Genomic DNA, 26,506 nt, shown 5'->3' with positions numbered 1-26,506 from the left:
TCCTTGGTCAGTACTATGGTGGAATCAGTTTTAATCAACCCACTGCACGTACTGAGTGAAATGAGTTACACCAGATCATCGGAAAGGTGGATCTAATTGTATTAATTAGGGCTTACAAAGATGGTTTGATGAAACTAAGCCATATACCTTTCTGTAGAAGAAAAGACATCCATACAGAACCTCAAAACTAATTCTGACCTAATCATCCTACCTACAGACAAAGGTTCCACCAGTGTTGCAATGAATCACAGTGACAAACTGGTGGAAGGCCTCTGCCAATTACCTGACTCTGCCACCTACAAACTCAGCCAGAGTGATCCCATCCTAGAAGCTCAAACATAGCCTCCGAACTCTGCTTAAGGCATTCCCATAATCTCGCCAATGAATCCATTTGCTTCCTCACCCCCATGACACCCCACACAGCCACCTCCTGCATGCTCCCAAAAATCCACAAACCCAAAATTCCTGGATGCCTCATTGTCGCTGGTTATTGTGTCCCCATTGAAAGGATATCAACCCTCACTGAGCAACACCTCCAACCAACTGCCCATAATCTAGCTTCCCACATCGAAAATACCAACCACTTCCTTCACTGACTCTCCATCATCTCCACCACTTTACATCCTAGATACCTACTTGTCATTGTTGATGCCACTTCCCTATACACCAATACCCATGTCTTGCCGCTATTGAACACTACCTCTCCAAATTTCAGATTCCAAACCCAATATCTAATTCCTCTCATACACCTCACTAACTTTATTCAAGGTCACAACTACTCCTTTAAAGGGTAGGTGCACAAACAAATCCATGGCACAGCCATGGACACCCATATGCTACCATCCTATACAATCTGTTTAAGGGTCAACTACAGACCTCCCTAGCCTCCTCCAGCCCCCCCCCCCCCCCCAAAAAAAAGGTCTATCCCAGGTTCACTGATGATATCTTCATGACCTGGACTCAGGGCCAAGACACCCTTTCCACATTCCTTCACAACCTCAAAACCTTCTCTCTCATCCTCTTCACATGGTCGGCCTCAACCCAGCATACCACCTTCCTGAATGTTAACCTCCTCCTCCCTGGTGGCTCCATCCACATTGAATCCACCAACAATCAATGGTATCTGTATTTCAACTACTGTCGTCCCTTTCACACCAAAAAGTCACTCCCATACAGTCTGGCCACCCAGCAATTGTGTATTTGCAGTGACAGGAAGTCCATTTCCCAATAAGCTGAAGGTCTCACCAAGGCCTTCGCAGACAGGCACTAACCCCTCCCCCCCTCCTCCCCCACCCTGCCAACATGGTCCACAGACAGATCTCCCATACCATTTCCCCTCACATCCACAATCCTCCCATGACCCTCAAGAACCAACTGCAAAAGAGTTCCTCCTTTGTCACCGGAACAACTGAACCCTATTTCTTGTCAGAGCTTTGATTACCTATCACCATGCCCTGAAATGGGGGACATTCTACCCAAGATTCTTCCCACCCCTCCTAAAGTGGTGTTCCATCTCCCACCCAATCTCCTCAACATCTAAGTCCATCGCTATGCCACTCCCAATGCCTTACCTCAGGGAAGAGCCATGTGCAAGACCTACCCAATCTACCCACACAGTACTTCATATTGCAGTCCTGTCACAGGCTTATACTACCCTATCAGAGGCCAGGCTATCTGTGAGAACAGCCATCCCATATACCAGTTCTGCTGCAATCATTACACAGTTTTTTATATTAGTATGACTACTAGCCAGCTGTCCACGAGGATGAACAGCAACTATCAGACTACGGGCCAGAGAGAACACACCATGCTTGATTTTAATGGCTGCTTCACAACTCAGGCCATCTGGATCCTCCCCTCCACCTCTAACTTTTATGAACTGTGCAGAATAGGAGTTATTCTTACAACACATTCTCTGCTTCTGAAATTATACCGGCCTCTACTTATGGTAACCTACCACCCCACACCCTCCACCCAACAGTTTCCACACCCTCTGTCCTATCACCTCCTCCATATTCACGTTTCCTCATTCTCATTGTGTGCTGTCTCTTCGAATGCACCTGCCATTCTTCCCCCTAACCTGTTCCTCTCCTTTCCCACTTCCTCCTCCTTCCCTACCTCTCTGTCCCACAGCTTCTCAATGTAGTTTTGTCATGCCTCTATCCAGACCCTGCATCCTCCACCAGGCAGCACTCTTCTCTCCCCCAGTACATACCCTACTATCCATTTCCCTTCCCTCTCCCCTCCAGACTGCTGCTTTCTTTCATATTGCATTCTGGTTCGAGCTGCTGATCATGATGGTCTTGTGTGTCTGAGGTGTGCTTGCTTGGATGGATGAATATGTGTGTATTTCTTTTTCTGAAGATGGGTTTGGTCGAAAGCCAAATGTGTAACAGTTAACAATCTTTTTGTTGTCCCTGTCCGCAACTTGATGTGTCATCTTTATAATGAGTAAAATCTATTCTTTCCTTATTTTGTTGATGTTACAACATAAATCTCATCAATGACTGCCAAATTATCACAGGACTTATTTAGCATTCAATGAATAGAATGCTCCATGAATGGATATTGAGATCTTCCTGGTAGAAAATATATTCTTATCAGCATTTGTATGATGATTACCACAAGTAGTGCTGGAGGTGCATGTAGGCTGTGCAATTAACAAACTAGAAATGTCTGAAAACGTTTTGGATCAGATTGAATGAATAAAAAATTGCAAGGTCAACAGCAAGAAGAAGTGTGTGTTAGCTTCAGAAGAGAGAACTATGTAGAGTCTCCAGTATGAAGAAATAGAAAAAAATTGGACAGGTGGCCTAGGTTTCAAGGTGGGTGCAGTTGGAGTACCCTTTCCATGGAGGCACGTAACAATCTTACATGTTCCAATATGAAGGTGCCATGGGAGTTGGAAGCACATGACACTGGAATGGAGATTATAGTGAAGATGTTGCTATGGAGGATACATGACAGAGAGGAAACCAGAAAACCATATACAGTTCCAGGCAGAGCATGCCCTGAAATTGAAGTAACAGGAACATATCAAGTATGGCTAATCAAGAGAGAGGAGCTAAACTGATAACAGCACGAACTAGTGATAGAATCACAAATAATGGGAAAGGAATATATAGTATCAGAGTTTGAAGTGAGCAGACTGGAGACAGCAAAAGTTATGGGAACAAGAAAGCTGAGGCAATGACAAGTTTTACTGGAATAATAGAAGACGAATAATGAAACAGTATCCTTCATGGTACTGAGTTTAACAATCAGTTGCATGTTGAGAATGGTTTCATTAGAAAAAAATAGGATAGAAATATATCTTGGAAGAAGGAGGATTCTTATCAAAAGAGATCACTGGCTGTTGGAGGTGAAATGGCACATTTTAATTTATGAGCTTAGGATGTATTAAAAAAGTACAGGTCATATTATTATCATTCACATAACAGGTAAAATAATAAAAATAATTCAGGGGTGTGGCAATTAAGCTATTTTTTTTTTTTTTTTTTTTTACATTCGTCCATTTACTGTACATGGTTTTGCATGCTTATTAGTATAGTGTGTGACTCAAATTACTCATCACGTTTTACTATTTCTGCTGACAAGAACATAATTTATAGATTTGAATGTCTTTTGATGCAATATTATACTGCTATTTTCAGTTCATGAAATCAACGAATGGAAATGAAATAACCTTCTGTGCGGAAGTGGCAGTGAGTGCGGGATGAGGTGGATGGTTGGAAGGGTGAGAGTGGAGGTGGGAGGATGTAGAATATGGTGTGCTCTTACAGGACAGATGAAAGTGATATACAGCTCAGGGGGAGAATGGAAGTGATTGAGAAACGTACATGTATTTATGTATGTATAAGTGAGAATGGAATTGTGTTTATGCACTCTTGTGAGTCACTTGTTATCAGACATCATTATTGAGTATAGAAAGTGTTCTATTATTTTCACTGTCATCAGCATGTTAGTGAACTGGAAAACTTGTTGCCTCTGTAGTTGTATTACCTCTAGTATGTTATGTTTTGTACCTAAGGATGGCAGATTGTGAAATTGATGTCTTGTAAGTTGCATTCACGGTCATGAAGATAAGCTGCCACTACTTATGTGTGATGTACACTTAGATATAGTAGTGACATGTGTTCACCTTTGTGACAGTGAACAAAAGTTACCAGATATCACTTAGATCTCACAATCTACCATAAACCATCCTCACATACAATAACTAATGCACTAGAGCCAGTATAAATATATAAGCAACGTGTTCTTCAATCCACTAACATGCTTAATGAACAGACAATGAATGAATAGACAGTGACTATAAATAATTTACGGACAAAAGAGACCACTCAATGAACAGCAGAAGCAAAGAGTCATCAATAGGCTCATACAGAAAGAAAACCTGCTAGCTTTCGGAATAGCTGGAGTACAAATACACACACACACACACACACACACACACACACACACACACACACACACACACACACACACACACACCTTTGCCCCTACATTGTGCTGGTGAGAAACAAAATGTCAGGATTGCATTTCAGCAGGTGGACCAGGGTGGGTGCTGTGGATACAGGTAAAGCGAATCAAGAGGCAGGAAGAGGGGATGGGAATAAGTAGCAAGTGGCTTGGAGGAGACTGCAGGTACTGGAGCCAGTGAGATGTGCCACATAATGAAGGCCACAACAAGGAGGCACAGACTGGGAGAGAGTGACAGTACAGAGGAATGGGAAATGTTGGACAGAGGGTGTGGGAACAGTGAATTAGCAGGGATCGAGGTCAGGAGGATGACTGTAGTAAACTACTTCTCACACTCAGTAACAACTGTCAAAACAACAGACCCACAAAAATGAATACCGTATTTACTCGAATTCAAGCTGCACTTTTTTTCCGGTTTTCGTAATCCAAAAAACCACCTGCGGCTTAGAATCGAGTGCAAAGCAAGCGCAAGTTATGAAAAATGTTGGTACGTGCCGCCACAACTAACTTCTGCCGTTGAATATATGTAGCGCTACGCAGGCAATTTTGTAGGCACAAAGATAAATACTGGCGCCAAAACCTCTGCGTCAGTAAATAATTTTTAAAAAAAAAGTGGAAGACGAGGTTTTTTTCTCCGCCGCGACTTTCGACCACTGCATTTTCATACGTTATCCAACGAAGTAAATACAAATTCCGCATTGTTCATCTTCGAATGTAGCACAATTTCAGTGTACTACGAAAATCTGACTGGCAAGACTGTTTGGGATGTTTGTCAATATGGCCAACTCTACGTTCTGAATTTTTTCCTGTCTGTGAGAAGAGATGGTTGCTAATAGGAACCTGATGAAATTTGAATCACATACAGTATTCTCTTCACCATAAAAATAATACGAATATAAACATTTTGCCATGTATTCTTTCGTGTTTGCTGCTATATCATTTAAATCCTGTCTGCCTAATACACCACGAAACTAGAGTGAGACAACAGCAAATGCGGAAGAATATACGTATCGTCTCATGTTTATATTCGTAATAGTCTTATGCCTAATAGTGATACAGCCAGAAATGAAGCACGGCAAGTGACAGATTTTTAAATCTAAGATGACTCTAATTTCTGTGCTGAATTTGATGTAATAAAGAAGTGGCCGCAAAGATTTTCAAACGGAGAAAAATTTTCGCCTAACTCTCGTTCAGAACATGTTCTATCATACGCAGTCTATTATTTGATTCTTGTTGATCATTATCAAAGAAAGCAGCAGTGTAAGTAACAACAAATTGCAGTCTTGTCATTGTTTCGCTTATGAGACGATTCCTCTCTTCTTTTTATTGTACGCGGCGGTAGCGCGCAAAAAAGCAAGCCATGCCGCGAGCCGCGACAGGCCGCAAACCCGCACTATCAGAATGCGACAAACAATGCATGACACAGTGCAGTAATGCATTTTCAGCTTAAGAGTGACGCAAACACCTATAACAAAGAAAACGGCATTTATCAGATCAAAGCAAAATAAGCAATCGATTCAAACCAGACGTAGCACGTGAAAAAGGAAGGGTACCCGTATAAATACAGACGGAGCGCCTGACGCATAGCAATGGCAACGTGGTAAAGCTTAACTGCTAAGCTTACGACTGGAACCAAACTACTGTAGCTGTATCGTCATTCATTCGACCTAAATTGTGTCTCATATTACAATGGACCAACTTTATTTCGATTTGGAGGTGCGGCTTAAAACTTTTCTCTCCCCTTGAATTTCGAGTCTCAAATTTCAGGTGCGGCTTAGATTCGTGAAATTTTTTTTTCCTTTATTTCGAGTCAAATTTTTCAGGTGCGGCTTAGATTCGAGTGCGGCTTAGATTCGAGTAAATACGGTAAACACACCCTCTCCTCTCTATGAGTTCCATTCTCCCCAGTCAGCTACATCTAACCTACCCCGTCACATTACACTCTGTCCTATACTCTAGCCCTCCTTCCTCCCACCCTTAGCTGCACACAACCCCTACTCTAACTTCTTCACAGTAGGTTATTTCATTCCACTTAATTCGTGTGTACTTTAACTTCTCCACGGCAGATTATTTCATTCTACTTCATTCATGTTGTGAACTACAAATATCAACATAATAGTTCTTTATAAGTAATGCAAACACATAAATTATATACCTTTCAACAGAAATAGTAAAACTGAGATGAACCATTTGGATCATGAAGTATGCTAATGAGCATGCCATATCATGTACAGTAAATACAAGAACATAAGTATAATCTTTAGACGGCATTACCCTAGATTATTTTATTTTATTAGTTATGTCAATGATCCTTACTTCCTAAATGCATCCTAAACTCACAAATTAAAGTTTGTCATTTGAGCTATGTTGTGCAGCCATGAACATGTTGCTCTGTTAGAAGTGTAACAGCATATGTGGAAGGTTTTCACCAAAGCAGATGAACATTTTATGTTCAAATAAACTTAATTATTAGCAATGTTTTATTTATTTTATTTTATCTCATCCGAGATGTATTTTGCATAAAACTAAAACTTACATTGTTCACTTCATGCTGTATGACAAAGTAAAGTATGCATAACACTAAAAAGACATCAGCACAGTTCTTGAGAATGGACATCTTGCTTTGGCAATGGTCAACAACATGAACAAGTTAAAAAAAAATGCATAACATTGTGCTGTATGTAATAATGTTATTTATTTTGCTACCAGTTTTGGTCCTGAAACATCATTAATGGCAGTTGTACAACATCAGCTGCCACTGATGATTGTTCAGAACCGAAACCAATAGTAAAGTAAAATAATTTTATTACAGAGGGCAAGTGTTATGCATTTTTTAAAACTTGAGAATGGAGTTGTAACATATGTAATGCTCTCAAATCATTAACATAAACACTGAGAATGGAGTTGTAGCTCTGAAACACACTGGGCTAAAACAAGGAAATAAAATATACTAATTGAAGGGCACATATTAATAAAAAAAATTATTCCTCACCTACATACAAGCCATAGTACAAGTGTACAGGTGAACTGATGAGATACAGTGTATCGACATTTTAAATGTGACTTCGATGATGGCTGTGGCCAAACATGTTAATGTCCATATTTTTCAAAATAAAAATGTAAATAGCGATCAAGGTGGACAATTACACTGACTAGTGATAACTATCATCAACTCCTACAATGTTTTTATGTAACTTATAGAAAGAACCTAACCTGTATGTTACAGACATGGACAGCTGTTGACAATTATTAATGTAGATGACATTAAAAAATAAAGAATAAAAATGTAGTCTGCTGATGATGTGTTAGCATATGTAAGAGGTTGATGCAATATTGACATGAAGACATGTATAGATGGAAAGGACACATTGCCTTCACTTCACATTGTAATGTTAATAATGACAAATCATGAAGGATTTTTCATACTAATAATCAAGATTTTGGGTATTTTGAAAAATCCTTTTGAGGGAATGTGAAGATGTGTTTTAGGCATATTTTAACTTAATTTTGATTGTGCTGGTAGGGTTGTACTGTATAGATAGAGAGATCTTAAAAGGAGCCAACTGCATTGCTGTGTGAAAGTTTTGTTTATGTGCAGCATAACCCACATCAGATTGTGAAGTAATAGTTTACTCATGACCTCTTTGTTAACACAAACTGTAAAGGAGGTGTGGTCAGTTATTTGAGATGAAAATGTCAAAAGTAAAACAACATATAGTGAACTTATAAACCCTTATTCTGTATTACACTGGCCCAGCCTTCTCACAAAAGTTAGCATTGATTACTGCTTACTGGCAAGTTTACACAAATGAAATCATTGACTCAAGACTGGGTTTTGAAGACTACAAAACAAACAAAAAGTTCTGTTGACAACTAGTGAACTAGACAGCATATGGAAACTAATTAATACATAACTGCAAGGATGAGAGCACACAACTCCTTGGTATGATAGCGAATCTGACATTAACTTATATATCTGTTGCACGATGATAAGCAGCAAGAGTAAAGCACTCAGGTATGGCTCAAAATGGTGTAGATTTTTTGTTTTTCAGACAACATGGTATGCTACCAGTTATCTGCTCTCTCACAACACATTTAATGTGCCCAGAAGAAATTGTAATCAAACTGGCATGAGAAAGATATATAGTTCCATCATGGAAAACTTGTGTAAGTTGTAAGCCAAAGAATTAATTTCATTTAAGGGTGTCCAAGGCATTTTTTACATGTTTGAGAAATAAAACAAAACTAAGAGCTGAAATCCCTGCATGGAAGCAAGTCCATAGACAGAGTGATAATCTTTCAACCTATGTATTCCACAAATGACATGTAGAGAAAGAAATTATATTATCTTATGCAATCATAGAAAGTGTTTCCTTTTTAATATTATTTATTTGAACAAAATAACCAAATAATATTTGTTTCTGGAATAAACAGTGCTTGAGGTAATAAACGTGTGAAGGGAGGAATGAGATTCAATTCCAAAATACTTTTATACAGACTACTACAAAACATTCACAATTTATAAGTTTCCTAAACTGAACAGAACTGTTTTATCAATTTTAAGAATATACACAATTTTAAATATTGCATCTCAAAAAAAGTCCGAATAAATTCTAATCTGAACTTCAACATACAAGAAATTTAGTTTCATGAAGGAAGCTTACAAGCTTGCTACTCTCTTCAAATTCAATGGCAACAAAAAGCACAAATATATAATAGTTATGTATCCAACTGGCTATGAATTTGTGTTTGATGCTACTGAATGGGATCTAATCTATAAAATTACTATATCTAATTCTAATTCTAAATCTATCAATAATTCACATCAATGGTGCAAAATGGAAACTGCCATTTGAAGAATTATTCTATCTATAATTTAATCAACTTTGACATTGTACAAAAAATTTATATATGATTACTTGTATAATTATTCAACATATCAATTTATAAATGGCAGTTTGCAGTCATTGATGTAAATAATTATTATCTAGCAATAAACCCAATCTCTCAGTCACTACTCACGCTAAAGCTATTACTACGAAGTCCAGCCAGTTCCATGCATCTCTAAGGTACGTAAATGGCTGAAGTATGAACCCTCTTGCCATCACCTTTACGGCTGATTCAAATGTGTAGATGCCAGTAAAAATTACTCTGAAAGAGAAGTGTTTGCAGTTAGGTCTACACTAACTACAATACAGTCACTCAACAACAAACACAAGTACAAGAAGACCTCTGACAGAGAGAGACAGGCAAGCAAGTTTTGAATCTGCTTTTGAGATTCCTCCTGACATTATAAAGCACAAACATGCTAATCAAACTAAAACTCTGCATGAGAAAGAACCATTTCCTCTATGGTAACAAAATTAGTTCTGAAATGACTCCATTCAAAAATATTTTTAATTGGCTGATTTAATGAGGTTATATAATTACAACTGCCTCTGATTAAATGAGATGGTAAGAGAAATTTGTTTAATAAAGTCAAATCATATATGTTCTATTAACCATTTATTTAATGTACATTGTTACTTCTGTAGGTCCCCACCCTCGATTCTAATGTCAACTACAGCCAGGTTCAACTAGAACATGTAAATAAATGTTGGACTTTTTCTTTGTAATCTATACATCAACTAACATATTGTCTAGCTTGTTATTACAGAAGATATGTGTTTCTGTTTCAGTTACTGCTGTTCATAATAACAATTTGAATTTCTGTGAAATAGACAGTAGTGAAATAGAGAAGGCATTACTCTTTTTTTTTATGTCCTGAAATATATAACCAACCATAGCACTTATTACTTAGGTTTCCTCATTCTATAGGAATACATACGGTTTTACATCAAGGCCATATTATCGTGACATTTACCACTTTTCATGCATCAGACATCTGCCAAAGACTGGCACTAAATCAAAATCAATTAGGAAATACAATCCCCAAATGCATTTAACATGAATAACTTCTTAAAAGTGCCTCTGCCAATAAGATAAATTTGACTTTGATATGGACACATACAGAAGACAGCAAATAATGCATACCGTTTGACTAATAATAACTATGTACTTGTACAAATAATTTAGAAGGAAGAAAACAAATTCCGTTGTCGAGTTCTACTATTTTCTGGCTCAGGCACTCCAATTCATAACTGCAAAGAAATATTACATGTAATGTAAAGTAAGTAGGCTGATTGTCCCCACAAAATAATCTAAATAACATTTTAAAATACGTTACTATTTTTAAGATGAAGTTATTAGTAATGAGATATATCAGTTAATATTTTCCCTTATTACAATGAACAATTAAAACTATTTTTAGTTTAGTGATGTAGAAATTGTGTCACATAAGGAACTAAAACACCGTCTATCTGGAGTACTGTATAGATACTGATTTTATAAGATTCCTTTCTAAAATTATTTGTTGTCTTGGACCGTTCGACTAGGGAAGAATTCTCAAACTGAATTAGTAAAGCTCAGACAGATGAGATCTAACTCTTTTGAAATAACTTTCATCTTAACACTATCCCATAAAATTCTGTATCAGCTCACACTTTTATAGATATACAAAATAAATATACGAATAAGGTGCTTTTCCATACGCTGCAAAAATTGCTGTTATTGACAACAGACTACTCTGTTGGGTGAGAAATTTATTCCAGAATGAGATTTTCACTCTGCAGCGGAGTGTGCTCTGATATGAAACTTTCTGGCAGATTAAAACTGTGTGCCGGACCGAGACTCGAACTCGGGACCTTTGCCTTTCGCGGGGAGAGCTTCTGTAAAGTTTGGAAGGTAGAGGACGAGGTACTGGCAGAAGTAAAGCTGTGAGGACGGGGCGTGAGTCATGCTTGGGTAGCTCAGTTGGTAGAGCACTTGCCCGCGAAAGGCAAAGGTCTCGAGTTCGAGTCTCGGTTCAGCACACAGTTTCAATCCACCGAGAAATTTATTATTTGGTAAAAGTACTCTCCAATGCATTTTGTACATCTCAGTACTACTGCATAACTAAAATATACTTCTGAGTGATTATACTTCATGTAAGATTCCTATGAAACAAAGCATGCTTGTTTCCATACAGTTTGCTGTATTCTGTATAGCTTTGAAAATGAAAAGTGCGGATACTCAGCACATTTTATTGAAGTATTCGGAAAGAAAGTCAGCATGTACAGAGACTTTTAAAGAAATACACATTGTTTGCCCATGATAAGCTGACCCTTTTTATTGCTGACATCAACAGTGGAGAAAATTGGCACTAGTTGGAAGACATTCATATGTCTCAAGCACTAATATTTCCACATGTGCCACCTCTGCTTTCATATAACCACAAAGCATGACCAACACTGCAGGAATCAGTTTGTGCAATCCTCCCCTCACCTCACTTCTCCGTGTAGTGGTCCTAATGCAGAGACAAGTCATCCTAATGCAGAGGCAAGTCGTGTTTCTTGTCATTCTCGACAACCACCACGTAAAGGGTCAACAAAATGTGGTCAAACAATATGTATGAATCTGGCTAAACAACTGTGTACATAAGAACAGTTTACTGCATTCTATTGAAGGACTTTCAGTTCTTCTGCTATACTTGCTCACATGATTTTTATTTGAAAGCTTTCATGGAGATAAATATGAACCATGGACCTTGCCGTTGGTGGGGAGGCTTGCGTGCCTCAACGATACAGATAGCCGTACCGTAGGTGCAACCACAACAGAGGGGTATCTGTTGAGAGGCCAGACAAACATGTGATTCCTGAAGAGGGGCAGCAGCCTTTTCAGTAGTTGCAGGAGCAACAGTCTGCATGATTGACTGATCTGGCCCTGTAACACTACCCAAAACGGCCTTGCTGTTGTGGTACTGCAAACGACTGAAAGCAAGGGGAAACTACAGCCGTAATTTTTCCCGAGGGCATGCAGCTTTACTGTATGATTAAATGATGATGGTGTCCTCTTGGGTAAAATATTCCAGAGGTAAAATAGTCCCCCATTCGGATCTCCGGACGGGGACTACTCAAGAGGACGTCGTTATCAAGAGAAACAAAACTGGCATTCTACAGATATAATTATTCTATCTCACAAAAAAGAAGAAAGACAAAGAATAAAAGCATTATTAGCAAACAAAATGTGAACAGCACTAAAATGAGTAATCAGTAAGACAGCACAGTGAAGGCTAGTTTACTAAACTTGGTCTTCGGTGTGAAGACTGTAATATGGTTCCCCTTATCAGTCATTTCATGAACTTCAAAATGGCGTGTATGGAGATCAGTGGCTGGAGAACAGAAAATCAACAAATATCACTAGATAGTGGAACTGCATCTGGACCTAATGAGATATGTGTAGCATTCTACACAGATTAAGATATGCTCCACTTCTAGCAATAATTTATCATTATGCTGTTGAAGTAATGTAGGTACCAAGTGATTTTTCTTTTTTAAGGGGGGAGAGGGAGGTCGGTAAGGGGGAATTCACACTTTCAAGTAGGGTTATCAGAAAGGTAGGTGCACATAATTATTGGTCTATATCACTGATGTCAATCTGTTGCATAATTATGGAATCTGTATTAAGGCCACACATTCCAGAGCAGCAAAGACAATTGGACTCAAATGAATGCCAACTTTCTTGACTTCAGGAAGGCATTTGATATGTTTCTTCACAGTTTAGTGCATAAAATAAGAGATATTATACCAGATTTGTGGCTGGACTCAGGTCATTCTAGCAGACAGAACTCAACATGGCATTCTTAACAGTATGAAAATGACAGATGCAAAAGTAGCTTTGGGAATATCCCAATGGAGTGTTGTAGGGCCATTAGTGTTTACAATATGTGTAAATGATCAAGTGTTTCATGTCAGGAGCTCTGTGAGGTTGATCAAGGACAATGCTGTTGTCCCAGAAAGAAGGCAACATCATAAGACTGTAGTAAATATGCAGGAAGATCTGTATTGTATCACCAATTGGTGCTGGGACTGGCATTGACCTTGAATGTTAATAAATGTAATGTACTGCATATAATTACCCAAAGAGATCCATTATTGTTCAATTATAGTGTTGGTGAGAAGTCCCTGGAAACAGTAACAACCTGAAAATATTCATGATTAAACATCTGGAGTTATCTAAAATGGAATAACCACAAAAACTAGTGGCAGGAAAAGCAGATGCCAGCCTTAAGTTTAATGGAAGAGTCTTAAGCAAATACATTTCATTCATAAAAGAAGTGGGTTACAAAACAGTTATCCAATCAGTCACTCGGACCGTTACCTAGCTGGATTAACGGGAGAGACAGGGAAGATGCAAAGAAGAGTGGTGTTTTTCACCACAAGTTTGTTAAGGAAGAGCTAGAGCACTATAGAAATGCTAAAATCATTCCAGTATCAGTCTATAAAAGAAAGAAATTATACATGAAAGAAAGATTTATCAGTAAAATTCTGAGAGTATACATTCTATGAAAGTCAGGCAACATATTTCTTTCCCTGAAATACTTCTCATGAAATGACTACAAAAAGAAAATCAGAAAAATTAGAGCTCATACAGATGCTTATAAACAATTATTCTTCTGAAGCATCACTCAGAAATGGAACAAGGAAGGCAGGAATTGATAGTGGTAACAGAACTATTCACCACCACACACTGGAATATAACTTGTGGAGTACAGATAGAAAAAAAATACCTTTAATCAGACATGAGAACAAGCTGTCTCTAAAAGCATGTACACAATGAACCACTTGCAAGCTTACAGAATCAGGAAATGAGTAGGAATTAAAACAGACGGGACAATCAGTTAGCACAAATTTGAAGGAATATATTGTTCCTAACTGACAGTAACCCATCATCATTGAAGTCTCACTTACATACTGAGAGCTATCTAATTAAAGATACAGTTGAAACATTGCACAGTCTATAAAATACTGATAAGGGCATTGTAAGGACATTGTGAAAGAAACTGAAATTTATAATTCGTTCAATAAACTCCTGGATAAGATATTAAATTAACAGAGTTACAGAATAGACAGTTTTTCGACAAATTATGTATGACATTGAAAACTATTACAACAGTTAATATGGTTCTTTCAATTGTTTTTAGAGTGGACTTCCATCCGCCCCACCATCTAAAAAAAAAAAAAAGTACCACTTTCAGTCATCTTTAATGTCACTTTGCTGGCTATTTACTTCACATACACACTATAAAAATTTGTACACTCCCCAATCCTTCTCAATGTTTTTAGAGCTTCACATGCCACTGACAGAATTGCATTTTCACTTATGAGATACTCTCCATAAATCTTTTAAGTTAGTTATATTTGTCATTTTCGGAAATGTGGGACTTGCTTAATCCTGTATGAAGTTCCACCAGCAGCAAAAGAAACAGGTCAGTCCTATCAAGGATTGATAGCTGGCCTCTGGTGGCTAAGTAGGAAGTGAAAATTTGTGGGTGCTCACTGCCAAAACTGCTATGCCAGTTCACTGATTCATGATGCCATTTGTTTTGCCCCAGAGAGTGAGGCCTGTCAGGAGGCACTGATACAATATTGGTGGCTTTCCCTGATACCCTTGATTTGTTCCTCTAACTCATTCGTGTTGCAATCAGACATTGCTGTTTTCTGCCATGGTTTCCTGTCATGTCCTAGCTGTTTCTGTGTACACTCCTGGTGCTGCTGCCCACATCGACATGCTGTGTGTGCCGCTTACCATGAACGAGGCCATGTGGCCATGGTCTGTTATAGCTCCCCACACAGCTGGGCCTCAGACACAGGTGTGGAGTTCACAGAAGTGTTGCGCCTTTCCATGACCATGAACTTGACATCCACAGCAAGCTTTACATTGCACTATTGATTCAACAACAACCGTTCCATTTCCAGGTTGACACTAGGTCCTGTTCTCTCCGCCACAAATCATTGTCTGTTGAGTTATAGAAACCAGTCCATTATTGTTCAAGGAGAGTTCATGACTGACGTTGAGTATCAACTTGTTATGTGGACAATCACTTTTCAGGCAGTAGACAGTGTGACATCAAAGATCATTTTTGGTTTATTTTATTTTATTTACATGTCGAGTTTTGTAGGACCAAATTGAGGAGCAAATCTCCAAGGTCATGGAACATGTCAGTACATAAAATCACAACATAAAAGTAATAACAGATATAAATAAAATGTTTATGAACCCGAAAAAAGTCAAGCCATAAGTTTAGTAAATGCTATCAACAATACAACAAGAATCAGCTTAATTTTTCAAGGAACTCCTTGACATAATAGGAGTGACCCATGAGGAAACTCTTTAGTGGATTACTGCTAAGATTTTTGAATTTTAGTGGTAGCTTACTGAAAATGGATGCAGCACTATACTGCACACCTTTCTGCACAAGAGTTAAGGAAGTTCGATCCAAACGCAGGTTTGATTTCTGCTGAGTATTAACTGAGAGAAAGCTGCTTATTCTTGGGACTAAGTTAATATTGTTAACAAGAAATGACAGAAAGGAATATATATATTGAGAGGCCAATGTCAAAATACCCAGACTCGTGAACAGGAGTCGAGAAGAGGTTCGTGAACTTACACCACTTATTGCCCGAAATGCCTGTTTCTGAGCCAAAAATATCCTTTTACAATGGGAAGAGTTACCCCAATATATAATAACATATGACATAAGTGAATGAAACAAAGCAAAGTGGGCTAATTTTTGTGTCAAACAATCACTCACTTCAGATACCATTCAAATAGTAAAAATTGCAGTATTAAGTCTTTGAACAAGATCCCAAACGTGGGCTTTCCACGACAGTTTACTATATATCTGAATGTCTAGAAATTTGAACTGTTCAGTTTCATTAATCATATGTCCATTCTGTGAAATTAAAACATCAGGTTTTGTTGAATTGTGTTTTAGAAACTGTAAAAACTGAGTCTTACTGTGATTTAGCATTAGTTTATTTTCTACAAACTTTGAACTTAGGTCATGAACTGCACTATTTGAAACCGAGCCAGTGTTGCACACAACATCCTTTACTACCAAGCTAGAGTCATCAGCTAACAGAAATATTTTAGAGTTACCTGTAATACTAGAGGGCATATAATTTATATGAACAAGGAACAGGAGTGGCTCCAACACTGATCCTGGGGCACCTCCCACTTGACCTTACCCCATTCAGACCCCATATCCCAGCCATTCTCAACACTGTGAATGATGACATTTTGCTTTCTGTTATTAAAATAAGAGGTGAACCAATTGCGAGCTACTCCCTGTATTCCATAATAGTCTAACTTCTGGAGCAATATTTTGTGATCAACGAAACCAAATGCCTTAGTTAAATCAAAAAACATCCCTAACGTCCGAAACCTTTTGTTTAACCCATCCAGTACCTCATAGAGAAAATAGAATGTAGCATTTTCAGTCGTTAAATGACTTCTAAAGCCGAATTGTACATTTGATAGCAATTATTGTTAAATACTGTACATATATCTGATTTATCAGTAAGAGAAATGTTTTTACTACAAACCGACTTTATACCATCGACTAGACACTTCCTTCAGGAAGTGTGAATGGCCTGACTAGACACTTCCTTTACAACTGACCATATGGTTTTAATTTTATCCTGTGAATTAGTTATTCTATTTGCATACCACATACTCTTTGCCTTCCTAATAACATTTTTAAGCACCTTACAGTACTGTTTGTAATGGACTACTGTAGCTTGATTGTGACTACTTCTAACATTTTGATATAATTCCCACTTTGTTCTACATGATATCCTTATCCCACTAGTCAGCCACCCAGGCTGCCTTTTACTGCTAGTACCCCTTTTAGAACATTCTAATGGAAAGCAACTCTAGAAGTGCATGAGAAAAGTGTTAAGTAAAGCATTATATTTATCATCTATGTTGTCAGCACTATAAACATCCAGCCACTCTTGTTCCTTGACAAGGTTTGAAAAATTCTATACCGCTGTTGGATTAACTTTTCTACACAGTTTGTAATTACATGTGACATTTGTTTGCGTACAAAAGCCTTTTAGTGTTAAAATTTGTGCATCATGGTCTGAAAGGCCATTCACACTTTTTCTAACAGAATGCGCATCTAGTAATGAAGAATGAATAAAAATATTGGCTATGGCTGTGCTACTGTTCCCTTGCACCCTAGTTGTAAAAAACACAATTTGCATCAGATCATATGAATTTAGCAGATTTACCAACATCCTTTTTCATGCACCATCATAAGCAAAATTTATATTGAAGTCACCACATATAACTAATTTCTGGTACTTTCTATAAAGTGAATCAAGAACCCTCTCTAGCTTGAGCAGAAATGCTCTGAAGTCAGAGTTAGGGCACCTATAAACAACAACAATTAGAAGTTTAGTTTCACTAAATTTAACTGCCCCTTCACAACATTCAAATATCTATTCAGTGCAGTCCGTGATATGTCTACGTACTCAAATGGAATACTGTTTTTTATGTACATAGCCAATCCCCCACCCCACAAGGAACTCCTTGAAAAACAGCCAGCTAATCTGTATCCTGATAAAGGAAATCTTTATGCATTCAAGGCCTTTGGGCTTCAAATTCAAGACACGTCTCATCTTGTTTCCGACTCCATTCTGGTTTTTTTTTTTTTTTTTTTTTTTTCCTTCCTATACTCCGCGAGCCACCTTACGGTGTGTGGCGGAGGGTACTTATTGTACCACTATCTGATCCCCCCTTCCCTGTTCCATTCACGAATTGTGCGTGGGAAGAACGACTGCTTGTAAGTCTCCGTATTTGCTCTAATTTCTCGGATCCTTTCGTTGTGATCATTACGCGAGATATATGTGGGCGGTAGTAACATGTTGCCCATCTCTTCAGGAACTAGAAGACCTCTGCCATGAGTTTTGTCCCTGTCTCCACTAGATTTGGGGGCAGCAAGAGATTTTGAGGCAAACATCACCCTCAAACTGATGGCCATACTGAAATTTTGTTGTGCTGCTTTACCCTGAGTTTGGCAGTAAAGGAGGAACTTCATAGGTCGCAGGCCCTGGGTACAATTTAACTGACACCTCTAGCCAATGGGCTATGCTATTGGCTGTCATTCACAAACATTCAGGGGCATTTCGTTTGTGTGGAGATTCCAAATCCACCATTAATGCTCAGTTGGTAGTGAATTCTTATCCAATTCCGCAGACTGACAAAATCTTTGAAATTGGAAAGTGGAATGTTTTTCAAAAATTGATTTGGCAGAGGCTTATCAACAGCTTCATCTGGATTCTGCTTCCCAACAGATTATGATTATCAACATCTCATTATACGCACTTGCCTTTCTGCATGGCAAGGGCCCCTACTATTTTTCAGCAACTCTTAAAAAGTCAGTGTGGGATGATTCCTGTTATGCAAACTGTCTAGATGACATTATCACCATAGGGTGCTCATGGCAGGAGCATCTTGACACTCTTCAGACTTTTCATTAAGCTCAGAGACGCAGGCCTTAAGTACAATCTGCAGAAGTCAAAGTTTTTTCAGGCACAAGTAGAATACATAGGCTGTCTTATTTCAAAAGATGTTGTCTGTCTTACTCTGCATCATCTAGTGGCTATTTCCCACCTTCCTAAGCTGTGAAACCTAAAAGAACCAAAGTATTTTTGGGAAAATTCAGTTACTATTCAAAATTTATTCCCTATTCAGTGGATACCATTCATCCCTTACACAACTTGTGGTAGAAAGGTGTTCCTTTTGTTTTGTCAGTGGACTGCAACAAGGTGTTCGCCCACATCCAGGCATTGCTAATGTCTTCCCTTTGTCTAGGTACCTTTACACTGGGCAAACATCTGGTTCTTCCTACAGATGTGTCCCAATATGGACTTTGGGGTGGTTTTGTCTCATAGAGAAACTGATTGATCTGAACAACCTCTGGCATATGCCGTCCAAAGCAATTATTCACAAATAGAAAAGGAAGCATTGGCAATCATCTACATGATCCGCAAGTTCCATGTCAGTGGTGGGCTTTATTTTTGTGTGTGTATCAGTATGAGATTCATTATTCTACCACTGATTATCAGTATGAGATTCATTATTCTACCACTGATTATCATGCCAATGCAGTTGTGCTATCATGCTTACCCATTGTTCTTGATCCAGAATTTGAGAAAACGGAAGCTGTGTGTTTCCAAATCATTAACCATGTGTGTCAGGCATTGGATAGGCTACCAGTCACAGCAAAGCGCATAGAAAAAACCGCTCAACAAGATCGGGTGCACCATCAGGTGTCTCATTTTTTGTTTAAAGGTTGGTGCAAATGGCTCCCCAATAAGAACTTGGGCCCACTCTGCAGTTTTTTCCTTCTTTGTAATCGGCTGGTGGTGATTGATGCTCCTCCGTAGTATGGACACGGAAAAAGTCTGCATTGCCATCCTGCCACACAAAAATGCTAACAAGGCATTTTATCTGTTGGCCCAGTTCCGATTCAGTGATTGAGAAGCTTGTCCATTGGTGCAAACATTGTACCAGGCATCAGGCAGCATCCCCAAAAATTATTGCGCTAATGGCCCACTCCTTGTTAATTACCAAACAGCATCCACATCGATTTTGGGGGTCCTTTCTGTCATTCCATGTGGATAGTTGTGGTGTATGAACTGTCAAATTACCCATACGTCCTATGCATGGGCTCCACCTCAGCTGAAGCTACTGTTTGAACTCTAACAAAGGTTTTGGCGATCAAAGGATTGCCATGGACAATCGTCTATGACAACAGCCCACAGTTTGCCTTCATGTTGTTCCAAATTTATGCATCAGGAACAGTATTACTCACCTCATATCTGCACCACTTTATACCCAATCGAATGGTGAGGTGGAATGTGTGGTGAGTACATTCAAGATGTAACTGGCAAAGTGCTGGACTCAACTGCTGATACGGCATTGCCTCTGTTCTTAAGCAGCTACAGGGCCACCTCACTGAACAGCAGCAGCCCACTGGAGGTTCTCCACACCTGATGACCCCAAATGCTGCTAACCTGCCCCATCCTGCATCACAGCCTGTGATGCAGCTGTGCCCTTCACAATATGCTGTGGGCAATCCAGTCTTTGAGCGCAGCTTTGGCCAGTGGCCAGATGGGTACCGGTTAGGTTCACAAAATGCACGACCAGCAAATGTTCAATGTGGACGCCAGCAGGGAATTGCTCTCCCGTCATTGGAATCAACTATGCCCACGATGGGGCAGTGACCCACCACAGCTGCAGTGGACACTGTTGGAGGGCCCTCATGCACGTGTCGTCCCCTCCCAGGAGATGGGCTCCTTTCTGGGATGCATTGGCAGGCATCAACAACATCAAGATGGAGCCTCTACCCACCATGGACCCTCAACTGGTGTCTGACGGTGGCTGCCCAGATGTCGCCCACTCATTGCAGCACCGGATGGACATTCTCCTGTCATTGCTGCCGCTGTCTCTTGCCACCAGATGGCCCACCAAGCCCACATGTGCGACGTCATCACTGCAGGCAGCACACTGTGGTATGGGCCACTTCTGCCCATACACCTCACTGGGCTGGAGACAGTACAAGCTTGATGCCTCCTAGGATGGTGATGAGATGATGGAAGCCAATGCTGAAACCATGCAGTTGTTGTTGCAACACTGCCATCACTACTGTCATTATTGTCATTGGGTCACTTGGGCAGGTAGGGTAGCTTCCTGCCAACAGTGATCCAGCCAGCATGGTCATCCTTTTTTGCTCACCAATACCTGTGGCACTGGCTCTGCAGAAGAGGAGAGGGATGTAGCCGTGTGCCCAAGCAATCTGTCACACGGTGTTTGTATCCAACACCAGCGGTGATCAGGCGAAGCCTTCGCACCACTGTAGCATGCAGCCAGCACCCCAGCCAGCAAATACAAACATGTCGGGTCACTGCCAGCAGGTCCTCGCCCTCTTGCACTTGCACTTCAATGCTTCCCTAACCTTGTCATTATTTGGCGTGCAGCTATAAGCCAACATAATTTTTGTGTATGTAGTGATTGTCAATAAATAGTGTAGATACAGCACTTTCTTCTGTACTAGTATAAACAAACAGTGCATTTATTTACATGGCTAGGATATAAGGATTTACTGATTTCAATGTATGTGTTAAAAACTTAACAACACTGTTTTGCTTGCTATAAAAAGTATTCGCCAATTGGGCAGATTTTTTTACGAAATATGTAAGTTTATGCTATAGTAAAGATTATCTCTGTTAATTATCTCAATTGTTTAATTTTTTAAATAATGGTTATACTGTAAGAGACAGTTGTGCTGTGCCATCAACAAGCATGAATAGTTACTCACAAGCCCACAGGCACATGCAATGCAGTAAAAGATATACTGTATTTCATGTAAAACATATTTTTTTCACCTTACATCTACCGTTACTATTTTATCTTAATTATGTTTTCTGTGGGCATGGTTATTTATGACATTTAACAAGTTTGTTTTGCCCACAACTGATTGCTAACATCATTTCTCCATGTTTGTCACATGCTGTAATTATGAGTACTTCACTTTACATTTAAGATGTGGACATATTTTCACACTTTTTTCAAATTACATAGAAAGATACTAAAGTTGAGATTTGACACTATATTACATCATTTCACAATATTATCTGAATACATAAATGTAAACAGCTTTTGTTCAGTTCATGAAAAATGTCTTAACATAGTGACACCAATTTATTTCCATCGTACATGTTTCACACAACTGTTACTACAATACAGAGATATTTATGAAACTGTATCGATAGCTGTAATATTATTCTATCCCCCCTCTGACTTACAGTTCAAAATTTCCCACACAAACTGCACATGTTCATTGATTGAGTGTATATAGTGTGTTTCATAGGAAATATTGCCAGGTTTATTTTCTTAGTGCTTCTGGCTGGATGTGACATTTAAACAATGTGGTGATACTTTTGTTGTCGTAAGCACTTTTATGTCATTCACCTTTATATTTTAGATGAGGATGTTTCATGAGTGTGCTTTGCACAATTATGCATGGCACACAATTTTTAAATTAATGAGAAGCACCTAGCCACATATATTACAAGAGGTAAACATTAAGATTGTGTTGTGTGTTGCAGGTGTGTACCTTAGTGTCAGTTGCTTTTCATACACTCAGCGCTCTAGGCACTCTTCCACGTTAGTGAAGCAAGGAAACTCTTCATTCATGTCCCCAATCATACTACTTCAAGGATTGTATACAAAGAAGCTTTACAAGTTAAAAATGAATTCCACATGTAAGAAGTTTCGAGCACAGGCACAGGCGACACTGGGTTTCTCAGCTAGTTTTACATGTGAATTTTACATCTATGATGGAAAATTATTATGTCATTCAATTTTAATCACATGACATATTTTTTAAGAACAAATTGTGTTAAAGTTGATGTACATCCGGGTTGTACCCAAACCTACTGTGGTCATGTGACATTCTTACCAGGGACATCATCATAAGTTGTATTTTTCCATACTTCTGTGTGGCTCACAACATGTATGCATAAGAATTTTTATTGGGATATATGTCACTATGGATTTATTTTTATATTTTCTTGTGTATTTTTTATTGTTATTATTTCTTGTTTGACTTGAAGCTGCCCATAAATTTCATTACTGTTTATACCACCATGTAGTTTGATAATGCCCAAAGGGGTGAAATTAGGTAATGGCTTATGCTGAAATATAGTGTTTATGTCAAAATAAAAGAACAACATATGCAGGAAAATGGCCTCTTTTAGGAGAGTTACCATATGGTCTCGGATTCAAAAAGTTTTAAATTTGATTTCAATCAAATGTGAACTATCATCCTCTTGAAATATAAGGCTATGATTCCAACTAAATTGAAGACCATGTAAAGCAATGCTATAGATGTCATTAGATTTCACCAGGACAGCAAGACATTCAGAAATTTAAAAAAATTAGACAAAGAGACATGACATCACCAATAAATATTCTCAGCAGTCCTTCAGGAAGCTTTCAGATCCTTAAATTAAGAAAATGAGGGAATACATGCTAATGGAATCTATCTGAATCACTGTCATTCTGTGGATGAGTTTGTCCTGTTTCCTTCTAGTGCAAATAAACATTTTAAAAAATGAATGACGTAACACGTAGAGAAAATCTCAAAGTAGACCAGAAAATGAATTACATTAAGACTAAAATAACACATAATGAACACAAGGTCTGACTTGTGCCTGTAAGACATGGACTTTCAATGCAGAAACCACTAAGTAATGGAAGAAAACATGTTGGAAATGAATTATGGTAAGACTGAAATAACATATAACCAACGCAAGTTTTGACTTATGTCTGTAAGACACGGACCTTCAATGTAAAAACCACTAAGTAATGGAATAATATATGTTGGGAACTACTAGGGGAGCGAGAGAGAGAGAGAGAGAGAGAGAGAGGAGGGCAAATAGGCGGATCACGGATCAGAGACAGAATGGAGAGGAATGAATGTGAACTGAGAGTGCATGGTTTATGTAGCAATCTGAATACATGGTAGTTGCACCAAGGAGGTTTTTGCTAAATCCCAAGACATAAAGCAATGCCATGACAGAGCCCTAAAGGGAAATGAATAGATGGTATAAGGAAACAAGTAGGAGTAATTGGGGTGCATCTACTGGAAGACCATGTCATGTGGAAAATTCTAGTAGAGGTCTTTATCCAGCAGTTAATGTCAAATGGACGATGATACTAAACATGATGATGTCACTAGTAATATACTGATTCAAAACTCTTTTTAAACAATGAAACCTCCAAGTTGGAATATCAACAATATTAGGAAAAGGCCCGATTGCTACTCACTGTTTAGATGGCCTGCTGAGTTCCAGACATGCACAATGAAAAGACTGTTACACATCACTGCTTTTGGCCACAGCCTTCAGCAGTAAAGAAAACACACACACGCAATCAAAAAATGGAAAATCCATGACGGAATGTAACAATATAATGAAAAGATTAGTAGCTACTCACCATATAGCGGAGATGACGAGTCACAGAAAGACACAACAAAAAGACTGTCAGAAAGTTAGCTTTTGGCCAACAAGGCCTTTGTCAAAAACAGACAACAACACACACACACACACACACACACACACACACACACACACAATGCAACTCGCATATACGTGACCACAGTCTCTGGCAGCTGGAGCCAGATTGCGTTGGTGGAATAGAGGGCTGTCTAGTGCTGGAATGGGAACAAGGAAGGGGCTAGATGGGCAAGGACAATGACTAATGATGATTGAGACCAACAGGGTTATGGGAACGCAGGATATATTGCAGGGAGAGTTACCACCTGCACAATTCTGATAAGCTGGTGTTGGTGGGAAGGATCCAGATGCATAGGCTGCGAAGCAGTCATTTAAATGAAAAACGTCGTGTTGGGCAGTGTGCTCGGCAAGAGGGCAGTCCAGTTGTTTCTTGGCCACAGTTCGTTGGAGGCCATTCACGCTGAAAGACAGCTTTTTGTTTGTCATGCCAACATAGAATGCAGCACAGTGGTTGCAGCTTAGCTTGTAGATCACATGACTGGTTTCCCAGCTAACCCTGCCTTTTATAGGAAAGGTGATGTTTGGGACCAGACTGAAAGTAGGTGGTGGTGGGAGGATGTATGGGACAGGTCTTGCATCTATGTCTGTTACACAGATATGAGCCATGAGGCAAAGGATGGACGAGGATATTGTATAGGTATAGTGGGTGGCAGAATGCCACTGTGGGAGGGGTGGGAAGGATCTCATTTCTGGGGATGACGAGAGGTGGAGAATGTAATTCAGTTGCTCCAATCCTGGGTGGTACTGAGTCATGGGGGAATGCTCCTCTGTGGCAGGATGGTGGGGCCTTGGGAGGCATTAGGTTACTAGAAAGATAAGGCATTGGAGACATGCTTTTGTACAAGGTTAGGAGGGAATTATGATCTGTAAAGGGCTCAGTGAAACCCTCAGTATATTTTCAAAGAGCCCACTCGTCACTACAGATGCGATGACCATGGGTGGCTAAGCTGTATGCAGGGGTCTTCTTGGTATGGAATGGGTGGCAACTATCGAAGTGGAGGTATTGCTGGTGGTTGGTAGGTTTGTTATGGACAGAAGTACTGATATAACCGTCTTTAAGGTGATAGTCAACACCAACGAAGGTGGCTTGATGGGTTGAACAGGACCAGTTGTAGTGAATGCGGGAGGAGGTGTTGAGGTTCTGGAGGAATGTGGATAGGGTGTCTTCACCCTCAATCCAATCACAAAAATGTCATCAATGAATCTGAACCAGGTAAGGGGTTTGGGGTTCTGGCTGTTTAGGAAATATTCCTCTAGATGGCTCATGAATAGGCTGGCTTAGGATAGTGCCAGGCAGGTGCCCATAGCCATACTCTGGATTTGTTTGTAGGTCATGCCTTCAAAGGAGAAGTAAATGTGGGTGAGAATACAGTTGGTCATGGCAACAAGGAAGGAGATTGTTGCTCTGGAACCAGCCAGGTGTTGGGAAAGATAGTGTGTTCAATAGCAGTAAGGCCATGGGCATTAGGGATGTTAGTGTAAAGGGAGGAGGCATCAATGGTGCCAAGCAGGGCACTGTGTGGTAAAGAAAAAAGAACTGTGGAGAGGTGGTGGAAAAAATAGTTGGTATCTTTTATATTGGAGGTTAGGTTGCGGGTAATAGACTGAGTGTTGGTCTACAAGAGCAGAGATCCTGGCACAGTAACTGACCACAACTGGATGTCCAGGGTGGTTGGATTTATGGACTTCAGGAAGCATGTAGAAGGTAGGAGCGTGGGGAGTGGTAGGGGTGAGGAGAGAGATTGGCTCCAGGGAGTGGTTCTGGGATGGGCCTAAGGATTTGAGAACAGACTGGAGATCCTGCTAGATTTCTGGATGGGGTCACTGTGGCATAATTTGTGGTGGATGAATCTAACAGCTAGCAGAGTCCTTGTGTCAGGTCATCCTTGCGGTTCAAAACAATAATGGTGAGCCTTTGTGAGCACATAGGATAATAAGGTTGGAATAATTTTTTAGGTGGTAGTCTAAGGATCTTTCTGCAGATGTAAGGTTAGTTTGCATGTTGAAGAATTTGG

General features: G+C 39.4%; 1 protein-coding gene across 1 annotated transcript in view; it reads right to left on the bottom strand.

Annotated features, from left to right (window-relative positions):
* LOC126095773 (sodium channel protein para) overlaps window positions 1-26,506 on the bottom strand; it is a 923,047-nt gene that overhangs the window by 812,977 nt on the left and 83,564 nt on the right. Inside the window, exon 4 of the mRNA XM_049910580.1 lies at window positions 9,505-9,633. Coding sequence (XP_049766537.1) covers window positions 9,505-9,633 — 129 coding nt within the window. The remainder of the gene's footprint in view (window positions 1-9,504; window positions 9,634-26,506) is intronic.

The sequence above is a fragment of the Schistocerca cancellata genome, chromosome 8, assembly GCF_023864275.1.
Source record: "Schistocerca cancellata isolate TAMUIC-IGC-003103 chromosome 8, iqSchCanc2.1, whole genome shotgun sequence".
NCBI lineage: Eukaryota > Metazoa > Arthropoda > Insecta > Orthoptera > Acrididae > Schistocerca > Schistocerca cancellata.
Note: the sequence above shows the minus strand (reverse complement) of the source record. Positions and strands in the feature narration are given on the sequence as shown.